The 20,197-nt window shown below is 47.9% G+C and overlaps 8 protein-coding genes across 8 annotated transcripts; 4 read left to right on the forward strand and 4 right to left on the reverse strand.

Moving 5' to 3' along the window:
- Nucleotides 1–290: 290 nt before the first annotated feature.
- TrAFT101_002160 (uncharacterized protein) lies at nt 291–2,292 on the reverse strand. The gene has a single exon (XM_024907850.2). The coding sequence runs from the start codon at nt 1,848–1,850 to the stop codon at nt 999–1,001; it is 852 nt and encodes a 283-aa protein (XP_024763278.1). The 5' UTR covers nt 1,851–2,292; the 3' UTR covers nt 291–998.
- A 201-nt stretch (nt 2,293–2,493) lies between these two features.
- On the reverse strand, nt 2,494–3,963 carry TrAFT101_002161 (uncharacterized protein). Its single transcript, XM_024903669.2, has 3 exons — nt 3,818–3,963; nt 3,661–3,752; nt 2,494–3,586 (listed from the first exon to the last, which is right to left on the reverse strand). The coding sequence occupies exons 1-3, from the start codon at nt 3,923–3,925 to the stop codon at nt 3,514–3,516; spliced, it is 273 nt and encodes a 90-aa protein (XP_024763279.2). The 5' UTR covers nt 3,926–3,963; the 3' UTR covers nt 2,494–3,513.
- Nucleotides 3,964–4,824: 861 nt separating this feature from the next.
- Nucleotides 4,825–6,087, reverse strand: TrAFT101_002162 (uncharacterized protein). The gene is made up of 3 exons (XM_024901812.2): nt 5,894–6,087; nt 5,729–5,840; nt 4,825–5,668 (listed from the first exon to the last, which is right to left on the reverse strand). The coding sequence occupies exons 1-3, from the start codon at nt 6,044–6,046 to the stop codon at nt 4,995–4,997; spliced, it is 939 nt and encodes a 312-aa protein (XP_024763280.2). The 5' UTR covers nt 6,047–6,087; the 3' UTR covers nt 4,825–4,994.
- Nucleotides 6,088–6,457: 370 nt separating this feature from the next.
- On the forward strand, nt 6,458–7,596 carry TrAFT101_002163 (uncharacterized protein). Its single transcript, XM_024903670.2, has one exon. The coding sequence runs from the start codon at nt 6,828–6,830 to the stop codon at nt 7,449–7,451; it is 624 nt and encodes a 207-aa protein (XP_024763281.2). The 5' UTR covers nt 6,458–6,827; the 3' UTR covers nt 7,452–7,596.
- A 440-nt stretch (nt 7,597–8,036) lies between these two features.
- Nucleotides 8,037–10,879, forward strand: TrAFT101_002164 (uncharacterized protein; the record flags this gene model as incomplete). The annotated part of the gene is made up of 3 exons (XM_024902420.2): nt 8,037–8,485; nt 8,555–8,764; nt 8,824–10,879. Exons 1-3 carry the CDS (start codon nt 8,079–8,081, stop codon nt 10,877–10,879), a joined length of 2,673 nt encoding a protein of 890 aa, XP_024763282.2. The 5' UTR covers nt 8,037–8,078.
- A 2,116-nt stretch (nt 10,880–12,995) lies between these two features.
- TrAFT101_002165 (uncharacterized protein) lies at nt 12,996–14,011 on the forward strand (the record flags this gene model as incomplete). The annotated part of the gene is made up of 2 exons (XM_066126523.1): nt 12,996–13,186; nt 13,660–14,011. The coding sequence occupies 2 exons, from the start codon at nt 12,996–12,998 to the stop codon at nt 14,009–14,011; spliced, it is 543 nt and encodes a 180-aa protein (XP_065982626.1).
- Nucleotides 14,012–17,661: 3,650 nt separating this feature from the next.
- On the forward strand, nt 17,662–18,379 carry TrAFT101_002166 (uncharacterized protein). The gene has a single exon (XM_024907853.2). The coding sequence runs from the start codon at nt 17,677–17,679 to the stop codon at nt 18,241–18,243; it is 567 nt and encodes a 188-aa protein (XP_024763285.1). The 5' UTR covers nt 17,662–17,676; the 3' UTR covers nt 18,244–18,379.
- A 170-nt stretch (nt 18,380–18,549) lies between these two features.
- On the reverse strand, nt 18,550–19,884 carry TrAFT101_002167 (uncharacterized protein). The gene is made up of 2 exons (XM_024903671.2): nt 19,446–19,884; nt 18,550–19,379 (listed from the first exon to the last, which is right to left on the reverse strand). Exons 1-2 carry the CDS (start codon nt 19,707–19,709, stop codon nt 18,945–18,947), a joined length of 699 nt encoding a protein of 232 aa, XP_024763286.1. The 5' UTR covers nt 19,710–19,884; the 3' UTR covers nt 18,550–18,944.
- Nucleotides 19,885–20,197: the final 313 nt, after the last annotated feature.

The raw sequence follows: 20,197 nt of genomic DNA on the forward strand, positions 1-20,197 counted from the left end.
GTTTCGCTGTGGCTGGCATTTTTCCGCTCTCAACTAAAAAGGGTACTACTACCGCTGGTCATATTAGCCGAATTCATGATTTTCCCCTCAAGGCTTCCTTTTTGGGGATCCTTTCCATTTTTGGGGGGAGGGGGAGGAGAAGGAGGATGAGGAGATCAAACAGAGGCGTTTATAGACAAACTCTACCTATTAATAGAACAAGGCTTGCTATTCTCGATTGTTTTATGATGCCCCCACTAAATCATCTCTACACAATAGATTCATCACATTATTAAAAGAAGCAGATAGGTAATTCTCATCAGTCAGTACTATTAGATTCACTATAGTCATCTATACTAGTATCTAACCCGGCAGTAATCCTTAACCATCTGCCTAACCCTCCACATCCTCAAAACCTTTTTTTGTTTTGGCTAGCTCGGGATCATTTTACATAACATGATCCCGAACCACATCCATGACCTTGTCGTAAAAATGTTGTCCAGAGCTGGGAACCCACCCCCCTTTTCTCTGTGTATGCTCTACAAGAGATGGAAAGGGGAGATGAATCATACTCTGGTCTTGGCTGAGTGCCAAGAGCCTGGGTGGGACAGGTACCGCCTATCCGAAGCTCTTGACAAAAAAAAAGTGCTCAAGAATCATTAGAACAAGCTACTCGTGGAGGTGGGAGGGACCACTCCAACGAGGGGCCGCAGCATCGACCCAATGGTCATCACACGCGCCATGGTGAGGGATCATAGCACCATCACACCAAGACCTGCTTGGTATGCTGTACGATCCGCCCCAGAGGACGCGGTGGGGAGATCTATATAGAAGCAAAAGAGTGTGCTTGTATATGTATTACCACACAACAACATTAAATGTGTGTTACCGAGCTGAGTAGACGTTGCAGGATCATTATGCAGCAGTCATTCAGTCGTAAGGAATCAACATGTTGACCTTTTCTCTTTGGTCGATCTTCTCTTCGATTTTCTCTTATCCCCAGGTGTAGTTTGAGTTTCTCAGCCAACAATGATGCCGTTGCGGCGGGCGTCAGCGGGGTTAACCTCGTACTCGTACTCATCGTCGCTAGCATCACTGGCGCAGGAAGAGCTGTCCTGGTCGTAGCCGCATCGGGCACCGCCACAGTCGATCTTGACACGCTCGCCCTTGCGGGTGATTCCATAGCGCTCGCATGTGCATGAGCTGCAGTCGGAGTTGGGAGTGCTGTAGCCAGAGAGCGAGGAGCTGGGCGAGGAGCTGTCGGAGCGGTAGGAGAGGCTGGAGCCGTTGGATGAAACGGGAGATGTGCTGAAGTCGGTGAGAACATCCTCGAGGCCGGCGCTGCCGAAGCGGGCAGTGAGCTCCTCGAGCTCCTCGTTGTCGTAGTAGTCGGACTCGAGGATGTGCTTGGTGGCATGAGGGGACATGGGCTTGGGGGCCTTGATCTGAGAGATGGAGAGAGGTCGGCCCTTGGGGATGTCGACAGTCAGGGTAGAGCGGTGGCGAGAAGACCTGCTCTCCTTGTCCTTGGAAGAGCTCTTGCTGCTTGACTTGTGTGAAGACTTGGCTGAACCATCCTTGGTGACATCAAGGATGTTGAGCTCTCGGCCGGTGGTGGGCTCAGTGGTGGACTCGACGGAAGGGTTGTGAGCGACGTGGTAGCCGTCGATGATGTAGTAGTACCAGTATCGCTTTCCAGCCTCAAGGGTGGAGTTCTGGAACTTGAAGGTACCCTTCCATGTGCCGGACTTTGAGGTCTTGTCCTTGGCAAGGGGGAGCTGACCGACGTAGTTGTCCCAAGAGCCGAGAAGGTGGACAGTCTTGACGCCAGAGGAGACGCGAAGAGAGAAAGAAAGTTGGACGGAAGACATGTTGATTAGGGTTATTAAGTTGTTGTGACTAGGAAGATGCTCGTTGTAGATAGTCTAGTAATTCTTAGGCAAAATGGTAAAAATGGTGTTGTTCGCCAGCGAGCAAGTGAAATCCACAATTCTGTTATTAGGGGGTATCAATTAAGGTGTCGTGATGCGTTAAAAATCATGCAAAGTAAAAAAAAATCAGTGTAAAAAACTATCTCGTCTCAAGCTGACCGGCAACTGAGATGCTTTGGTGTAATTGACAGTTGAAGGTTTTTGGTGTAAGTGAAAACGAGATAGGAGTATTAGAAAGTAAAAAGGGGAGACCAGCTCCAGAACAAAAAACAAAAACAAACAAGGGGGGAAAACAGAAAGGTGGATTTGAGGTTGGCAGAACTTGCTGAGGAACAAGAAAAAAGAAGAATGAATGGGCGGGTGTTGGTCGCCTTGATATATGTTTTGAGAAGCGCGGGCCAGAGGGAGAGGCCGCGATGACAGCGGCCGCTCCAGAGTGGCCAAGTTCATCCTGCCTGTTGGTCTAGGACACAAGAAGCAAGGCAGATGCGTAGTGTCTGCAACCTCTTCGCCCTCCACCAAGGGATGTGTCTATCACAGCGGGCCAATAGCGCGGCAAAGACCCAGACCAAGCATGCATCGCGGACAGGGGGTCGGGCGGTTAACTACTTTTTGTGGCGCCCATCCACAGCACCGCCGGCGTCTAAACGCGGCGCTTGATTGGGCTGCCGCCGTCAAGTCTCGTCACCTGCAGATCGCCCGGATCCAGGGCGCGGGGCGTCTTCTCGCTCCTACTGGCCGGCGGGATGGCTGCAGCCGTAATTGCGCACGGCGCCCTTTTTCGTGTACGGCCGAGCTGTCCGTGATTCGCTGAAGCGCTTGCGGGTGGATTAAGGTAGTATCGACCTAGCCGATGAGTGCATATAGGCGAACAAACAAACATAAACAAGCTATTCTTGATGAGGATTAAGGCTGCAGACGCTGCTTTTTGAATCACATTTTGGCGGTGGAGCCAACGGCGTCAATATTGCGAAGCTTCACTTGATTCATATGCGTGGTGGCCAGTATGTATATAACGGGGCTGTGTGGTTTGCTCAGTCGTAGCTAGCAGTTAAGAGTCCGTGTAGATCGCCAGCAAAAATATTGAGGAAGTTTGTAGAGGATAGCGTAGTATGGGATCTGAGGCATGACTTCAGACACCCCGTTCATTGATCATTCATAAGACATAATCCATATCATTGGCTTATTCCAGCATAGAGCACTTGGGTGGCCAGCAGAAATGGCGTTGCGATGCCACGGCACGTACACCCAACACTCCAACTCACAACAACCAATTCATCCAAATAAGTATAAGAACTGAAAGATCAGGTCGAGAAATAAAGACCGATGCTGATTGATGGATAGCTAAATATTTCGAGATGGCGCCTTCAGTAATCGTGGCTTCCCCTATCTTGTCTGCGTATGTTCTGGTATATCATTCTTTTGGTTGCAGGTATTGAAGTTGAACCCGCCTTGATTTGTTCCCATCGTGAAACTTCTCATGAGTAATGTCCTTCCGATGGTGTGTACAGCTTTCCCGTCTCCGCCCAACAGCAATCAGCCCTCAATGCCATGTTCCAAATGCGTAATGGCGGAAGAGTCTGTTCTCTTGCGTATTCTCTCTTCAGTCCTCCATTCTAGTATCTCCACCGCTTTCCTTCTGGTTGGCTCCGCGGATGTAAAGAACGTTATTGCACCTATCCAAGCTCGTTAGAACCAATGAACAAGGTAGGTAAAGAAATGCGATGTCGCCGCCCACGGCAGCACCTACCGGATGAGAACTTGGCCCAGCTCGCCGGTCAGCTTATCGTTCAGATATTCTTCGGTATTGGATAGCTGCAGGTTCATGTAGCTATCGATGGACTAGGGGTAGCAACGCGCAATTAGCATCATCCTGGGCAGGGGAGCCTCGCCTCGACAGAACTCACCACCAATCTTCCCTTGTACTCCGTCTCTCCCCACTTTAGGCGGACCAGGACCGTCTTGTCGACGAGGTCTTGCAGCATAGGCCGCGGGTTGACAGGTACGAAGCTCATCTTGTCTGTCGTGATCCGATTCGCAGGGTTTGGACAAGGCACGCTATCGCAAGGCTGAAAGTTTCGCGACTGAGGCCAGACAACTTGACCGCCCCACAAAGCTCAGTCCGGTTAAATGTCGGCTCCTCAAGCTTTCATTGTGCATAAGCTATTAAGAGCATATATTGGATATTTGCATATGTACAATATATGCATATACTTTCAAAAGAAGATGATCCTTGATCCCAGCTCTATGGTCGCTCAGAACTCCATAAAAGCAGCGATGTGAAGAGGACACCACCTCATGGCTCGGCCGCCAAACGGGCCTTGTTGGCCGGCTAATCAGGCCAACCACGGCATCATCCGCATCTCCCCCTCGTGGCCGCATAAGAAGCGACCTAAGCTTGATGAAATATTGATCACTGGGTACTGCCTGTACGGAACATGAGGCTGTTACGGTATTGGTCGCTTGGTTGGATGGATCATTCATGCATTCTCTTCATGGCCGCCGTCGCATCCTCTGCCTGCTTGGCCCGCAGGCAGTACTAGTAAGAAACAAGAAACAGGAAACAAACAACTAGATAGCTGCGTTTATCGGCGTTTAGTTTCCCTACTTCGTACGATATGGGCGAAATCTCCACACCATCCTCACGGACAGAAAGGCATGCCATGTATCCATGTATTACCATCGCATCTTCCTGCGGCCCATAATGGCGACCGTGCTACGAGTTATTACGTATTGCCACTGCTCATGCCTACTCAGTAGGTAGTAGTACTACTTCGTAGTTGTAGTCATGCTGTCGGTCTCTTTTTCTTGTGGTCCCATGCATTTCTTCCCTTGTATCTTTCCCCTCTACTGTGTTCTGCCTAGAATGGAGATTTATCATCACAGCCTTTAACTCGTAATTAACTGTCATAGATACTTTTCATTTGCCAGCTGCCTAACAGAATTAAATGTGATTCGACTCTAGCGCCGGCGGGTAAGCATGTCATCAAAGATGTATGCACTATCGCATTCACAAATGTCTCCATATCCCGGTCCAACATATGTCTCCACCCCCCATTCATGCAAGTCCTATTGGAAGGGCACCTACGAATGCCGACATAGACATGTAGAGCATCGAAGGACATATGTCGGCTCAGCAGGGTCCCCAATTACCTCGATATAGCTTCCAAATTCCCTTTGGCAAGCACCATTTCGACAATACTCCCGCTCGCACAATACGCTGACAAGCCTGCCAATATTCTCAATGATGCGGGTAGCTCTTGCTTCTTCGGACTGGCATCTGGCTTGAAGATCGCTTTGCTGCTGCACCCCGGCTTGACCCTGCTCTTGTCGTGCCGCGTCGAGCAAATGGGCGTGAAAATGCAGAACCGAAGCAGCAAATTCACCTACCAAACTAGCCAACTCGCCAGACTTGAGCAACTCTTTCAAGTTTTGGGCAGTGAGGAGAGCCATCACGCCGTGCAGCGACTTGTCGCCACTGACGCTGATGGCGGCCTTCGCCGAGGCAATAAAGGACTTTGGATCCCACTTGACCACATAGGCTTGTTGAATCTTTTGATTAGCCAGCAGGCCAAGGCCCTGAATGCCGTAGTAATCCGCAATTGCGTTTACTTGTACATGATGCAGCGTGCCTTTGGCAACTAGAGCAGGCGTTGCTGGGGCTGTGTTTGCTGGGGCCGTGTTTGCTGGGGCTGGGCTGCCTTGGCTCTGCACAGTGTTGGGAGGACTGGGCGTTGCAGCACTGGTAGCGGCAGCAACTGTTTAACCCATGTTAGAATACCTATTCTCGGTGCAACCTCTTTTAATGAAAAACGAACCGTTGCTGGCTTCTTTAAACTGGTCATAATCTCCCGTGTAGAGATACTCTACCATGCGTCTCACTGTTTCTGCGTCGAAGAGCTCGATGTTGATGACACTGGACTGGGCTTCCTACTTCAAATTCAGGATCTGCCTCACTAAAGCTTGTTGTAATCATTGCATACCTTGAAATCACCCTTGAGGGCCGTGGCAATGACGGACGATTGTGAACACGCGACCAGCTTGTGAATTTTGAACTCTTTGCCTCGACATGTCAACTTCAAGTCCGAAAACTGGCCGGACGTCATCAAATGAATAAAATCAATTCCGCCTTTCATGATGTCTCACAAGGATAGCGGACCGATCCACACTAAATCGACGATGGCTTGCAAATGGCGGCAGGGGTGGATAACGGTGCAACGGATCGTGATCCCCACCAGAATTCGAAATAGGAGACGTCCTTTTTTTGTGGGCTTTTTTTGTGGACTCCCTTTTGTGGGAATACTAAGCGACCCTGGGCCGTGAACTGGCAAATAGCCGATATTCTTCCGATTGCCTGCCTTGGGGCAGCACAGGAGGGTAACATTTCCCTACAGCACAGAAAGAGGCAGCAAAATGTGTTACGTATGGATATGAGTCTATCGACAGGCGCATAGCCTCGCTAAACAGCCTTGCCGATACTTTATTTGGGAGGGAATGTTGGCTTCTACTCCAAGGACAGGTAGTTTGTGCCGCCGGCGAGATAGAATGATCACGTGAGCACTTACCGGCTGACTCAACCTTTCGGCGAGCCCAAAAAGGATGCACTAGACGAGTCTCTCATGCTATATTGAACGCCAAAAACTATATATACATACCTACCCCAATCGCCCAACTCTCACTGACAGAAACTTCGATTGCGTTTTAGCATTGAGCTGGCAGATATCAGGCGATTATTCGGGCTATAGGCAAATTTGGGCAGATAAACAGGAAATACAGGCTCTAAAACATACAGTCTTGTCATATATTGAAGAACAGAAAAAAAGAAACAAAAAATCTCGTTCACTGCTGCTACTAGCAGAGAGATTTTAAAGCCAAAAGCATTATAGATCTACAATCTTCATCACTTCAAGTGTCATCATGAGCTCTCCCACCGTGGACCCGGCACTCATTGCCAAGGTGACCGACTATATAAAGGTCTACATGTCCAACTATGACCCATCACACGACTACAGTCATATCAAGCGCGTGGTGCATCTTGCACAGACGATTCAAACACATGTCCCCGACACGAACCGCGATATCGTCACTCTTGCGGCACTACTACACGATGTAGGCGATAGAAAGTACCTTAAGCCCGGAGAAGACGCCACGCGCATGATCTTTACAGCATTAACGTCTCTCGGGGCGTCTGAGGCCCTGGCAGAGAAGATACAAATCATTTGCCTTGGAGTCAGCTATTCGAGCGAAATCAAGGACCCGGCGCGTGTTCAAACACTTATTAAAGAATACCCCGAACTCGCTGTTGTGCAAGATGCCGATCGACTGGATGCTATTGGAGCGGTGGGCATTGGTCGCGCTTTTACCTTTGGGGGAGCCAAGGGAAGGGCCTTGGACGATTCTATTGGCCATTTCGAAGAGAAATTGTTCAAGCTGGAATCTATGATGAAGACGGACGTGGGCAGAGCTATGGCCCGAGAGAGGACGGAAAGGATGAGGCTCATGAAGGAGTGGTTCCAGCAGGAGACTGAGGGAGTTGAGTAGAGAGCGAGAGTGTCGGGTTTTATATATAGGCATTGAGCATCAAGACTTAGAATAAATGTCGGTCTTGTACTGTTGGTATGTGCTGTAGAGAGTTTGCATTAAGGTAGATAGCAAGAATGCTGATGAGTCTAACTCTCCAAAATATATGACGCACCTCACAATCATCTAATGTACCAGCAATATAGCCAAGTGTACCTTAGTAAATTTTGGTAAATTTACCTAGTAGTTATGCCCATCAAGTGAAATATGGCTTTTTCTGCTAATCCATTGACTGCGACGATCTTACATGTACTAGGTAATTGAACTGCCTTGTAGGTACCTACTTAGATACCCTGTGTTAGCCAGCTAACACAGGGATTGGTAGCAGCCTCATGAATGTAGATCTAATTATCACACACATTAAAGGGCTAATAACAGATCTCAATACTCATTTAGATTGTAGAATCGAAGTAGGACAGAAGTCGCTATGATTCGCCATAAATGATAGTCACGTGCGACAAATCAGATATGCAGTTGAGCTCAGCAGCACAGCCTTGTCGTCGCCTAATGCCTGGCCTGGTTAGATGTATGATCCTACACGCGGTTGTGTCAGCAATAATAATAGTATCGCGTCAGTGACATCTGACCATGGAGACTTCGAGTGTAACGGTCGCTGCTGACTTATCTGCTAAAATCATCGTACTATGTTCCAAGTTCGTTATCGACGTTGCTAATGCTCGAGCCGAGATCGAACGCCTCAAAGAACAACTGAAGAATCTGGAGACGACTCTTCGCCATGCCAATCATCTCCTCGAACAGCCAAACAGTCAATTTCTATCTGCATCTCGAGAACTCGATGACCCACTCCAGAGATGCCAAGCCGAACTGCAGCGGCTGCAAGATAAACTTGAGCCAAGTGCAACACGGAAGGCAATGAGGCGGTTTGGTCTTCGCGCAGTGAAATGGCCGTTCAATAAGGGTGAAGTTGAAGTCGTTATTGCTTCTCTTGTCGGTTACCGAGAGGCAATTACAGCCATCTTGCAGATCGATCAGACGTAAGCTGCAGCTCGCTCACCAGCTAATCCATGCACTATGGTAAAAACGGCAGCTAATAGTCGAATTAGAAAGCTTCTTCTTGATATCAACGGAAGAATCGAGAACTTATCTCTCCGATCGGTCGAGAATAGATCAAAGGATTGTAAACCACATTTCATGATACCTTTTCCCCGTGATCCAGATTTTGTGGATCGGCCAGTCCTTCGGGAGTGGCTCGAGGAGCAGTACAACACAAATCCGGCTCGTCGAATAGCGCTGGTTGGCATGGGTGGATTTGGGTAAGACCATTCACCGCTGATTCGCTGCTTGTAATGATCTAAAGCTAAGAATGCCAAAGGAAGTCCCAGATTGTCATCGAATTTGCCTATAGATTGCATATCGCTTCACCCGAAACCAGCGTATTTTGGGTGCATGGCGGTACAGAGGCAAAATTCGAAGAGTCCTACCGATTGCTTGCAGACACACTCACATTACCTGGCCGCCATGACCCAAATGCCAACGTTCTTGCCCTTGTCCGCGATTGGCTACAAAAGACAGAAGCGCTCCCCTGGTTGATTATATTGGACAATGCTGATGAAATGGAGAGGTTTTTCCCTTCCAGGAGCGAAAATGGAGAAAGTCAAAGGGAACCTCTAGCATCTTTCTTGCCAAGAACAGGCAATGGGAAAATCGTTATCATGTCGCGCAATAGAAGCGTGGCAGAAAAATTGACTGGCAGCCATAAAGCTATCCAAGAGGTCCCCACAATGTGTAGCCTTGAGGCTCTGAAGATCCTTGAAAACAAATTGAGTCAAGACATAGACCAAGACGCAGCTATAGATCTCGCTTGTGCTCTGGATTTCATCCCGCTTGCCGTGAACCAGGCAGCTGCATATATCAACCGACGTGCACCTCGAGTCTCAATCAGTTCATATCTTGATGAATTGCGGCAAAACGAAAAACAAAAAAAGAGTCTCTTGAATAGAGATTTTGGTGATCTTCGACGGCGTGAAGATGTTTCGAATTCTGTTGTAATTACTTGGCAAGTTACCTTCGAGCAGATCCGACAAGAGAGACCAACAGCAGCGAACTTGCTTCTACTTATGAGCTTCTTCCAACCACAAGATATTCCTGAATTTATGCTATCGGACTACAATATTGTTACCTCAGATTTTGAAGATATGAATGGCGATAACGATGAAGATCTAGAGGATGACTTGGATGTTCTCCGGGGCTATTCCCTCATCAGACTATCCACCACATCTGGACTCTGTGATATGCATGCTCTCGTGCAGTTCTGTACTAAAGTTTGGCTTTCAGAGTTCAATGGGAACAATTTTGCGCGATTGAAATCCCTGTTCTTAAGCCTCTGTGCAGAACATTTCCCTAGTGGAAACTTTGAGACATGGGCTAGGTGCCAGCTGTTACTGCCTCATATGAAGTCATTCTTGCATGAAGAACCTACAGATGCACCTGATACTCATAATTGGATCAAGCTGTTGGCAAAAGTGTCGGTATATTTGCTAGGGATTGGGGATCACTTCGCGGCCGAGCGTGTCGCTCGAAAAGCTTTTCAGTCAAGAAAAAGGAGACCGGCAGACAAAAATCCATTCATGTTTGTTAACATGATGATTTTGCTCGCAACTTACATATTGCAAGGACGACTTGAAGACGCGGAACCGCTAAGGGTGCAGCTGGTAGAGACGTCAAAAAGGATATTGGGAGACGAGCATCTCGGAACATTGCGCATCATGTCTGATCTGTCATTCATGTATAAAAGACAAGGAAGATGCGTAGAAGCGAAATTGCTTGCGGGGGAGGTGATGGAGGCGTTAAAAAGGGTATCAGGAGATGAGCATCTTGAGACGCTGATCAGTACACCTGGCATGGCATCTGTGTATACGAGGCAAGGGCGATTAGCGGAGGTGGAGTTAATACTGATGCAGGGGATAGAAATCAAGAAAAGGGTACTAGGAGGCAAGCATCCTGACGTACTTAGGGTTATGGCCGAGCTAGCGCACATGTTCCGAAACCAAGGACGACTAAGAGAGGCAGAGCCATTTGCTGTGAAGGTGATGGAGACGAGAAAGGAGGTACTAGGGGATGAGCATCCTGATGTACTTGACGCTATGGCCGAGCTAGCACGCATATTCCGAGATCAAAGGCGATTAACAGAGGCAGAGTCGTTATTCATGCAGGTGATAGAGACGAGAAAGAAGATATTAGGGGATGAGCATCCTGACGTATTTGACGCTATAATCGAGCTAGTTTGCATATTTCGAAATCAAAGGAGATTAACAGAGGCAGAGTCGTTATACGTACAGGTGATGGAAACAATGAAGAGGGTACTAGGGGATGAGCATGTTGAAGTGCTTGGTGCTATGCTCGAGCTAGCGCTCATATTCACAGACTAAGGCCGCTTGAACGATCTCATCGTGCTATCTCGCGATCTTATTCCTTGTGCACAACGCATCCTAGGCCCTGAAAATCCACATATTTTGAATGCACTAGAGATTCTTAGACAGAGTGAACAAGACTAGCCTTGGGATATAAGAATATTTGAAGCGATGATAGTATAATTTATCAAATAGGGCATCTAGATTGAAATGCTATCTAATAAACCGTGATGGCTTAGTTAGTGGACATGAGCGTCTTGTTCTAGAGCAACGAGTAATTCTATTCGACAATAGCTGAAAGAAAGGGAATTATGTCTAATGCACATCTCGGTAGGCCAACAAAGCATCAAGCTTTGGCGCTGAAGTTAAGTCAAATAAGACATATTATTAAACTCATATACCTCTCCGAAAGCTGTGTTAAGATTCTATCAACCTTGTAACGAAAAGTAATCACGGCACTCTTTGATAGCCACTGCAATAGTCCCTTGCATGATTGCAGTGCAATGAGACTCACACAAAAAGTATCCGGTTTTCTTTTTTTCTAGGTCGAGTGAGCGACTTGCATGTTTTTTAACTATTCATCACCTCCTTTGGTAAATAGTTGTGTGGATGGCCAGTTTAGAGTCCTCACCTAGTCAGTTTCTAGACAGAGCCGGTCTGTTCTTACGGGGACCAACTGACTAGCAAGCAGCAAGCGAGATAAGCGAGATAAGCGAAATTTCTCGTAGTTTACGAGCACCAATAAGGTATGCTTGTTTACGACTCTTGAAATAATATTAATTGAAGTACAGTAGGTCCAGCTAGATACAGGTCTGAGATAATACGCCTATATAAAGAAAGAGAGATACATATGTTCGTATGTACATAGCTGCATACAGTAAAGGCGAAATGGGTGTCGCTGGTTAGCTAGATAAAGATTATAATGAGGATCCATTTTTAGTTGGATTGTGGCTTGATACCTCTTTCAGCGTCTACTACTGAGTTAATGTTACAAGTTATAACAGAGAGAGAAAAGGAGCTATTTTCATCCAGAAGAGAGAAAGAAAATTTAGAAACTCATTACATTTAAAATATTTTCATTGTTACTATAGATCGAAATAAGTGTCCAACTTTAGCATAGAATCTCTTTCCGCACGGACCACGCCATTGGGCCTGTGGCTGATACAGTGCGAATGAACACTTGACAATTAGTACTGCAGTACTTCATTATGGCCGCTGTCATTGTCGCTATTTAGAGGGTTTTCCGCAGACTAATTTTCTAATTTATGGCTTTTATAGTGTGAAACGAAATGTAGGTACTGGTGAGCAGTAACTCTGGCTTTAATAACGCTTTTGGCTGCATTGAGATCCTATGTACTTTATGCTTAAGCAGTCCATTACGACTGCCACTTAAATCACATTACACACCCCAACATCGCGGGAGTGTAAATAACCTGCATCGAATTATACCGTCTTGGGCTGCTGATTAAGGCGAATACCAGAAGCCGAGATTTCTCAGGTAAGATACACGATACTTAGATTACTTTATTATGCGGAGAACTATGCGTCGGAGCGAGCCTCACATGAAAACCAATGAACGGTGATGGAACGTTAGGGCATCGCTGCTGCTCTGGCTGGAAGCGGCCACCCACCCGAGCGCCTTGGTTACATTTCCTTCGTAGGCGACTGCTCTAGTCTCAAAAATAGATGAGACTTGTAAAATGCTGACAACCATTATTGTAATGTACAATGTTCATCAGTCCTATTGTACATAAGGCACGTGCCACAACAGCTAGCAACCCCACTACGACACCACTGACCTCCACCACCACCACAGCCCCACCCCTTGGGTCGTGCCTGTTGGGTCGGCCACATTACGCCGCGTTACTTTGGCACTCAGTTCCCATGGCCATATTGATGTAGCGACGCGTCCCGGCCATGGAGGGCGCGCGTTGAATAAGGTATAAATAGGTCTTGCCAATCCTTCCAAGTCCACGAAATTTCTTCCACAAGACTCCTCTACAACCCTAGTTCAATCCAGCTTTGCTCCTACAGTTCATCAACTTGCAGTTACCATTCCTACATTTTCACATCAAACCATCACTCGCCTTCCTAACTATCCAACGGGATACGGCCTTCCATTTCGCCGAAAACAATGTCTAAGTCAACGCTCTCACAACCGCACCACGAGCCCCTTTCCGGCAGCGACCAAGACAATGCAACTCCCACGGACTCATTGAGTAATGGGCACATCTTGATAGACGAGCCATATCCACTGGCATTATTGGACGTTGACTCGGAACTCGGGGAATATTTTGACTCTGTCCTGCCTCGGCAGGCGTTGTCGTGAGTTACAAAGCCTCCACTTCTTCGTCCTGCTCGGCTGAGCTCTACGGTGAAGGCGGTGTGACGTTAAAGAGAGAATGAGAATTTTGCGCTTCCTTCCAATTCGAGGTAATATATAGGAGACAGATCGAGAGACACCAACTGTTAGAGTTCTCGAGCCTTGCCCCGGACGGCGAGATGGCCTCGTCGTCCACCGAAACTATAAACACCGCCAGATCGCGTCTAGTCCTAGGCGACTATCATACAGAGTATGAATGAGCTGGCGAAGGATAGCGCATCATTGTTAGAGCAAAAAACAACGGGCAAGTCAGGTAGGTCAGTGTGGATAGCTCTCACTTTCAGGATGAAGTGATTGTCTCCTCCGTGCTCGGCAGGCTTCCTGCTTCCGGTTGGCGCGATTACCGATGAGATGGTCTTCAGTCTCGTTGAAATTAACGATGATCCTTCCCATACTGACAATTTACCGTAAAAAGACTTGGCACAACTGGTCATGTCTATTCCAGCTGCAGTTATGCTTTGGAGAATGCCGGCCCAGTTTCTATGGATACTGGTATCCGTGTCGCCATTTATCCAAATCAGCCAACGGTCGACCCTTCAAGCATACATGCACTCGGTGGGCATGGCTTGGATAACTCTCTGCAGCCACACAATTTCGGATCTTTCTCGTACGGACCTTGGAATTTGACACCGTTGAGTAACGATATTATGCAGAGTCCTGGTTATTATCCTGCGGATAGAGTTCATTACAACGGAGGTCAATTATTCTATGCCGACCCGGATATGGTTAATCCGCCTGGCTCTGCTACTGTCAATATCCCCCAGTAGGTCATGTTGCATCCGTTTATGTTGATGGCGATGCTGATATACTTGCAGTGGAGCTGAGACTAGCACCAAAACGGCACAGTGCCTTACCTGTTACCAATGCAAGGAACAATTTATAAGGAAAGATGCCTTTGATCGACACGACAAATACTCCTGTCGAAAGTTAGCACTTGTCCCCCTCAAATGGTTCAAAGTGGGAAGGAATTCTAATAATGCACCCAGAAACCCCTCTAAAGGCGTTCCCTGTCCGGAATGTCAAAAAATTCTGTCGAGACCAGATAGTGTTAAACGTCATTTGGATAGCAACGCATGCCGGAAACAGACTCGGCGCTAAACCGACCGAGATCTGAAAAAGACGGTTAGGGCTGTACTAGGTAGTTATTATGGTTGGGGGAGTGGTTACAGGTGCAGGTATCAGTGGGCTAGTGACGAGTGCATGTGACGACGTCGGTCTCTATATAAAGTCGCTCTATTTTAATTCAACATTTTTACCTGATACACACACATAATGATTACGCGCGTTGGGAGAAGCTCGTCCGGGCAACTATCAACCTGGGATATATGTACACTTCCAAAATTATGTATATGGCTTATTATATCCTTTACGGCAGCACTATCTAGTTCCGGTTCTTTGTCGTTTGATATCTTATCTTGCCATGATTTCTCACATGAGTCCTTGGACCATGTTGCGTCTGTTGACCTAGATTAGATACTTGCAAGTTAAATTCTATATTCTGTGTACGCTAAGAGGATCGGGTGTCCTTTCTTGCAGTTGAGCGCGTTAACGTTTATGCATGTTGTTCCTAACGGCGCCCACCCCATACGTCGTTGTCCAGCCTTTTTATTACAATTAGACTAATTGACAAAGACAAATATTTGGCTTTAAGTCTTCAAATTATATTTTGATATGCTTCACGCAGTTTATCATTACCTTAACGTATAATACAGCGAGCAAGGTTTCCAGTCTAGCCGATGGCCATTAGGGACCAGCTTATGGCTGTTAATTCATACTGTACTAGCCACGGTGCAGCACAAGGCGGTTTGTGTGAAAAGTTGTATACGTTGACAACTGGCGACAAGGTTCTTGGTCACTACTGCATAATTTGTTTTTTTTTTACACTGTATAAGCCACAAGCCCCATAATATGGTCCATGTGTAATGAATAGAGGACATTTATTTCAGTTGCTACTGTAGTGTTTGTCATTCTAGTAGTCCATTAGCTCTCTTCCCTCCTGGAGGGTTTTTAGGCTGATAATAACTAAGTTAAGCTCTAGCTAGTAATTAAGGGAAAAAGAAAAAGAAAGAGTTAAAAGAACATATATATAGAGGTAATGCATTTAATAATATAAATGACAGAAGTGTAGCGGAAACATCCTGTTTTAGAGTCGTTAATTAGTGATTTGGGAGCTTGAGAGACTTGCTAGATACAAAGCCCATGGCGTTATACTAGGATAGCGCATTTATTTCCTATGGTGGCTTATTATAGTTGTATCCATTTTCGCGACACCCATTTCGCCTTTTACTGTATAGAGAGAGAGATTAATGTATTTATAGGCATTTCTTGTAAAACATTGTTACTATTGTGAAGACTTCTCCAGGTTTGCTTCCCCATTGTGCCTACCACTTGAATGGATACCCGTTCCCATTGTTCCCGTTCTACTCCGCGGACGAGAGTGGATCCCGCTGCTGTCGGTATCCAGAGTGGCTTTCGCCTCCAACTACAAACAATAGCCAGATTCACATGACACGCATCTAACGCAAGCTCAACACAGTAAAGCCACTCCACGTCATGCTGAAGAATCGAGACGTGGCTGCGTAACTAAGCCCTACCATCCGTTCTACCCTCTCCTTCTTCTTCTCTGCGGCCATTGCGGCGTGATACTGTACCAAAGTTGCCGAGAGGGCAGTTTGGTTTTTGTGGCGCATCCAGTGGCTAAAACAGCAAAAAGGCGAAAAAAAAAAAATAAAAAAAAAAAAAAAATAGAACGAGAATGGCCTATCTCCGATCCCGCGAATTGCCTGTGATGCTGCAATTTCCCTCATCACTATCGCCGTCGCTTCTTCACGTGCTTTCCATGTCACCAGGTGAATTCACGAGTCAGTGTCTTGCTTTGCCGTTGAAACGCGGGGTTTCGCGTCTTGTCACTCAGGCCGAAGTTCGGGAGAAGTTTGAGGCGATACAAGCCGGAGTTGGATGAAAAGTCGCCATTGATGGCGGCCCTTGGTAACAGTAATTGCATGTAATTTGAAATTCTATTAATACTTGGGAGTGCTACAGATAATGTATGACTACTTATTACTATTATCCCGTAGCTAGATAAATACACAGACTGACAGACTGGCTGGCTATGGTCTGAGAACCGGCAAGCGAGGGGAACGCATTTCCTGAGGTTTATTAGTGCCCGCTCTAGGTCAATTGATGGAGAGAGCGCTTCCAAATAGGAAACTTTTATTGCCTGGCCGTGGGGAAAGCCGGCTGTGCTAGTTAGGCTTAAAACCGGCGGATCCATATTGACTCGCGAAATGGACACAAGGCGGTTGACAACTGAGCACAGTCCGATCTGCCCGTTTCTTACATCCCTTCTACCGCTTGAGTAGCAATTTGGTCAATTGACAAGAAGAAGGCCATATTGGAGATTGTTTCCCGTTCTTGGCAATTACTTTTACAAAAATGATTACAAAATAATACAAAACCCCTCGGCAGTTGGTCCAGACTTTTGAGCCAAACGATAAACGACGGATCACCCGTCAGCGGCACCTCGGAGTTGCAAATAGTCGTCTCCAAGCCGTCAGCCCTAAGCAATCACCAACGCCTGACTCATCAAAACTCATCAGAGCTCCCCCATCTTTTCCGCGCGCCAGAGCAGTTCTAGTTTTTGCCATTCGCCCACTATCGTCCGTGGATTACGCGGGTGTCCCCTTGGGAGGCTTGAGATAGTTTCCATTCCGGTCAACTTGCCTACCTAGGTAGATGCAGAGAAAATAAGCTAGCGCTAGCGAGTCCGAAGTCTCACGTCAGGTCCCAAGATGCGAGTCCGAGAGAGGCGATAAGCCCAGAAGCAGCAATAAAGGGGGCCGCCAAACAGGGCTGGGCTGTGCGAAATTGGCACAATGAGGTTGTCCGTTCCCCTCCCCTCCTCTCCGCAAAGATGGATCTGCACCGGTATCGATACCCGGCACTGCTGGGGTCCGACACCTTGATGGCGACCCTGAGGGGGAGGCTCACCAGATAGCCGTGGAGCTCACGCAGTCGATCTGACCACGTTATGCCCATTTCGTTGGATGGCGTGGTTTTGTATCACTTCCCCCATATTTTTAACGTTTCTATTTCTGATATCTGCGGGTGATAAATACCTGGACTGAGCCGCCTCGTCGAGGGGTTGATTCGTGCTCAGTCTTGACGGCTTTCTGCTACTCCGTATTACATGCATGCATGCGTGCATTGACTTGACTCGTCTCCTTGCTCTTCACATTCTATTCCTATATGCCATAAGATTTCAACTCTTGACGCGTTTATGAGTTTACTTTGATACCCATTCCGAGTTGCAACATTCAATCGAGCCAAAAGAAGGCTATATATCAACCACATACGCACTTATACACGCGCAACTTCATATACGCAACTACACACAACATATATAAACACACACTCACAAACAACAACCAACATGGACTCTCTCCCCTTCGAGCTCGTCTCCCAAATCCTCACCCACCTCCCCCCCACAGACTACAAATCCGCCCGCCTCACCTGCCACGCCTTCAACGACGCCCTCGCAAAATCCGCCTTCACCACCCTCGCCACCTTCATCGACCCAACCACCGCCAAATCCACCATTGAGCGCATCGCCTCCGACCTCACCCGCCGCCCCAAGGCAATCTGGTCCCCGGGCTGCTCCGTCCCCAAGGACCTCCCCGTCGCGGAGAGCTTCCTCTTCGCCATGCACAGGGCGCTGCGCGGAACTGCCTGCCCGTCTACTTCGCCCTGCTCGTCGAGGGCGTCGTCCGTGAACGGGGCGTGGAGCGACGGCGAGGATTCAGAGGACAGCGAAGGAGGAGTGGAGGAATTGGCGGCGTGGAATTTCGGACGCACGATCGGCATGGATGACTTGACGGAGGATTTGCTTCGCCAGGCCATGTTTCGGTATGCGCTGTACTTGAGCTACGTTTACACGGGCAAGGGCGAGGCGCCGCAGCTGTGGGTTATGAACTCGAAGAAGTGGGGACAGCATCGATGATGATTTTCTTGCTGTTGCTTTCCTTTTCCCTTTTTCTTTTTGTTCTGGCAGCATATAATCTCCTTTCCACATACTTTTGATATCCAAATTTTGTCTCCAGCTTTAGCCTGACAGCATATCTTAGCTACAGCGTAAATGACGTTAAGTCATTTCAGTATAATACATCACTCAATATTTAGACGAAGCAGCAAAAAGCATTGAAACAATTCTTAAGTGAAAACGGCGTTGTTGTTACACTTGTATAAAACATCACTCAGTTCAAAGGCAAAACAGCAAAAAGTATTAAAACAATTTTTAAAGCAAAGATAAGTTTCCATTAAAGGCATGATTTCGCACATGCAAAGGAGGGGTATATGGTACTTCAGTATCTAATAGTATAAAAAAAATCAAACTCCCAAAATTATCGTCCCAAAGGTATATTCCTCTTCGTTTCCCCCCCGGCTCAGTACTTTTCTTTCTTGCTACCGCGTTATATATACAACATTTCGCAGAGAAAAGAAGAAAGCATGGCAAAAAAACACGTTGCTGACGTTTCCGAATCCTCCCAGATTAATTGTAATGATCGTTATCCCTTCATGTGTCCCAGACGTTTCATAAAAACATGCTCCAAAGCCCCTCGTCGTTACACCGTTATAAGGTTCGACAAACTTCAGTGCGGAAGCTTTTAATTGTAAAAGCTGTCACTTTTCTCGCTTACACGCTTACAGGAAGTAAGCAGCGACGAGACCCATGACGGCCAGAGCACCAGTCGCGCGGTTGGAGCCAGCGGCGTTGGTAGGGACGACGTGAGGGCCGGTAGTAGTAGGTCCGACGGGAGTGTTGGAGCCGGTGGGAGCAGTCTGGTTGCCACCAGCAGGAGGAGGGGGAGGAGCGCCAGTGCCGGCGGGAGGAGTGACAGTGGGAGTGATCGGGGGAGGAACAACTCCAGTGACGGAAGTGGCCTCGGTGGTGCAAGGAACGGTCAGGGTGACGGTTCCGTTGACTACAGTGGTGGTGTAGACAATGGTGCTGGGGGCAGAGGTCTGAGGAGCAGTGGCCAGGGTGGTGGGAGAGCCGCTGCCGGAGGACACAACGGCGCTGGGCGTGCACTGAGAGGCAGGCAGAGTGAAGGAAGAAGGCTGAGCATAGACGACACACTATCAGGATGTGTTAGTATCTTGGGATCAAGTATCAAGCATCAAGTATCAGGATTGCCAACGTACGTTCTTCTGGCAAGCGGCGTCACCAACGAGGGGACCGCTCTGCCAGCACTCGGCAACACCGCCCGCAGGAGGGTATCCGGCAACGTTGTCAGAGCAGCGGCCCGCAGTGCCAATGCCGTTGGCGTCGCAGCGGACGATGATGCCGCCAGGAAGGCAGTAGTTGGCGTTGGGCTTGGCGCAGGTCACCTTGTTGGTGCCCTCGGGAGGAGCCTGAGCGCTGGCCAGAGCGGCGGCGGCGGCGACGATGACGGCGGAGGTTCTCATTTTGAATGTGATTTTTTGTTTGCTTGTTTGTTGTGTATATATAGATATAACGGGTGTGAGGGTGATATTAAGATATTAGGCGGATGTAGGTATTGGTGTAAGTGGCTGTCTGATGAACGAGAGTACAGCTCAAGCTGAGATACTAGCGAGTGTAGTTTCTGATATTACTTGGGGTTGGGCCAGGAACAGGAGACCGAGCAGGTGTGCGGCGGACAGGACATGATGTTATATACCTGGATGTCGAGTCTGGCCATGATACGAGCGTGTGGATGTTGCTTCGTCCCAGCAACCCAAACAAGGCGCATGCAGGGAGGCGACAGCTTTCTTGCCAGGGTTCGGGTGCCAGGGACGTACCGGTACATTCTCCATCGAGCGACAAGGTCTCCCCCTTTAGCTCCGTCGACAGTCCGGTGCGGCATCCCAGAGGTAGCAGTACTCGCCGTGGAACACGCTCGTGTTGCTCTTAGCTTACAGACACAAGGCCGTCT

This window comes from Trichoderma asperellum, chromosome 1 (genome assembly GCF_020647865.1).
Source record: "Trichoderma asperellum chromosome 1, complete sequence".
In the NCBI taxonomy this organism is placed as follows: Eukaryota; Fungi; Ascomycota; class Sordariomycetes; order Hypocreales; family Hypocreaceae; genus Trichoderma; species Trichoderma asperellum.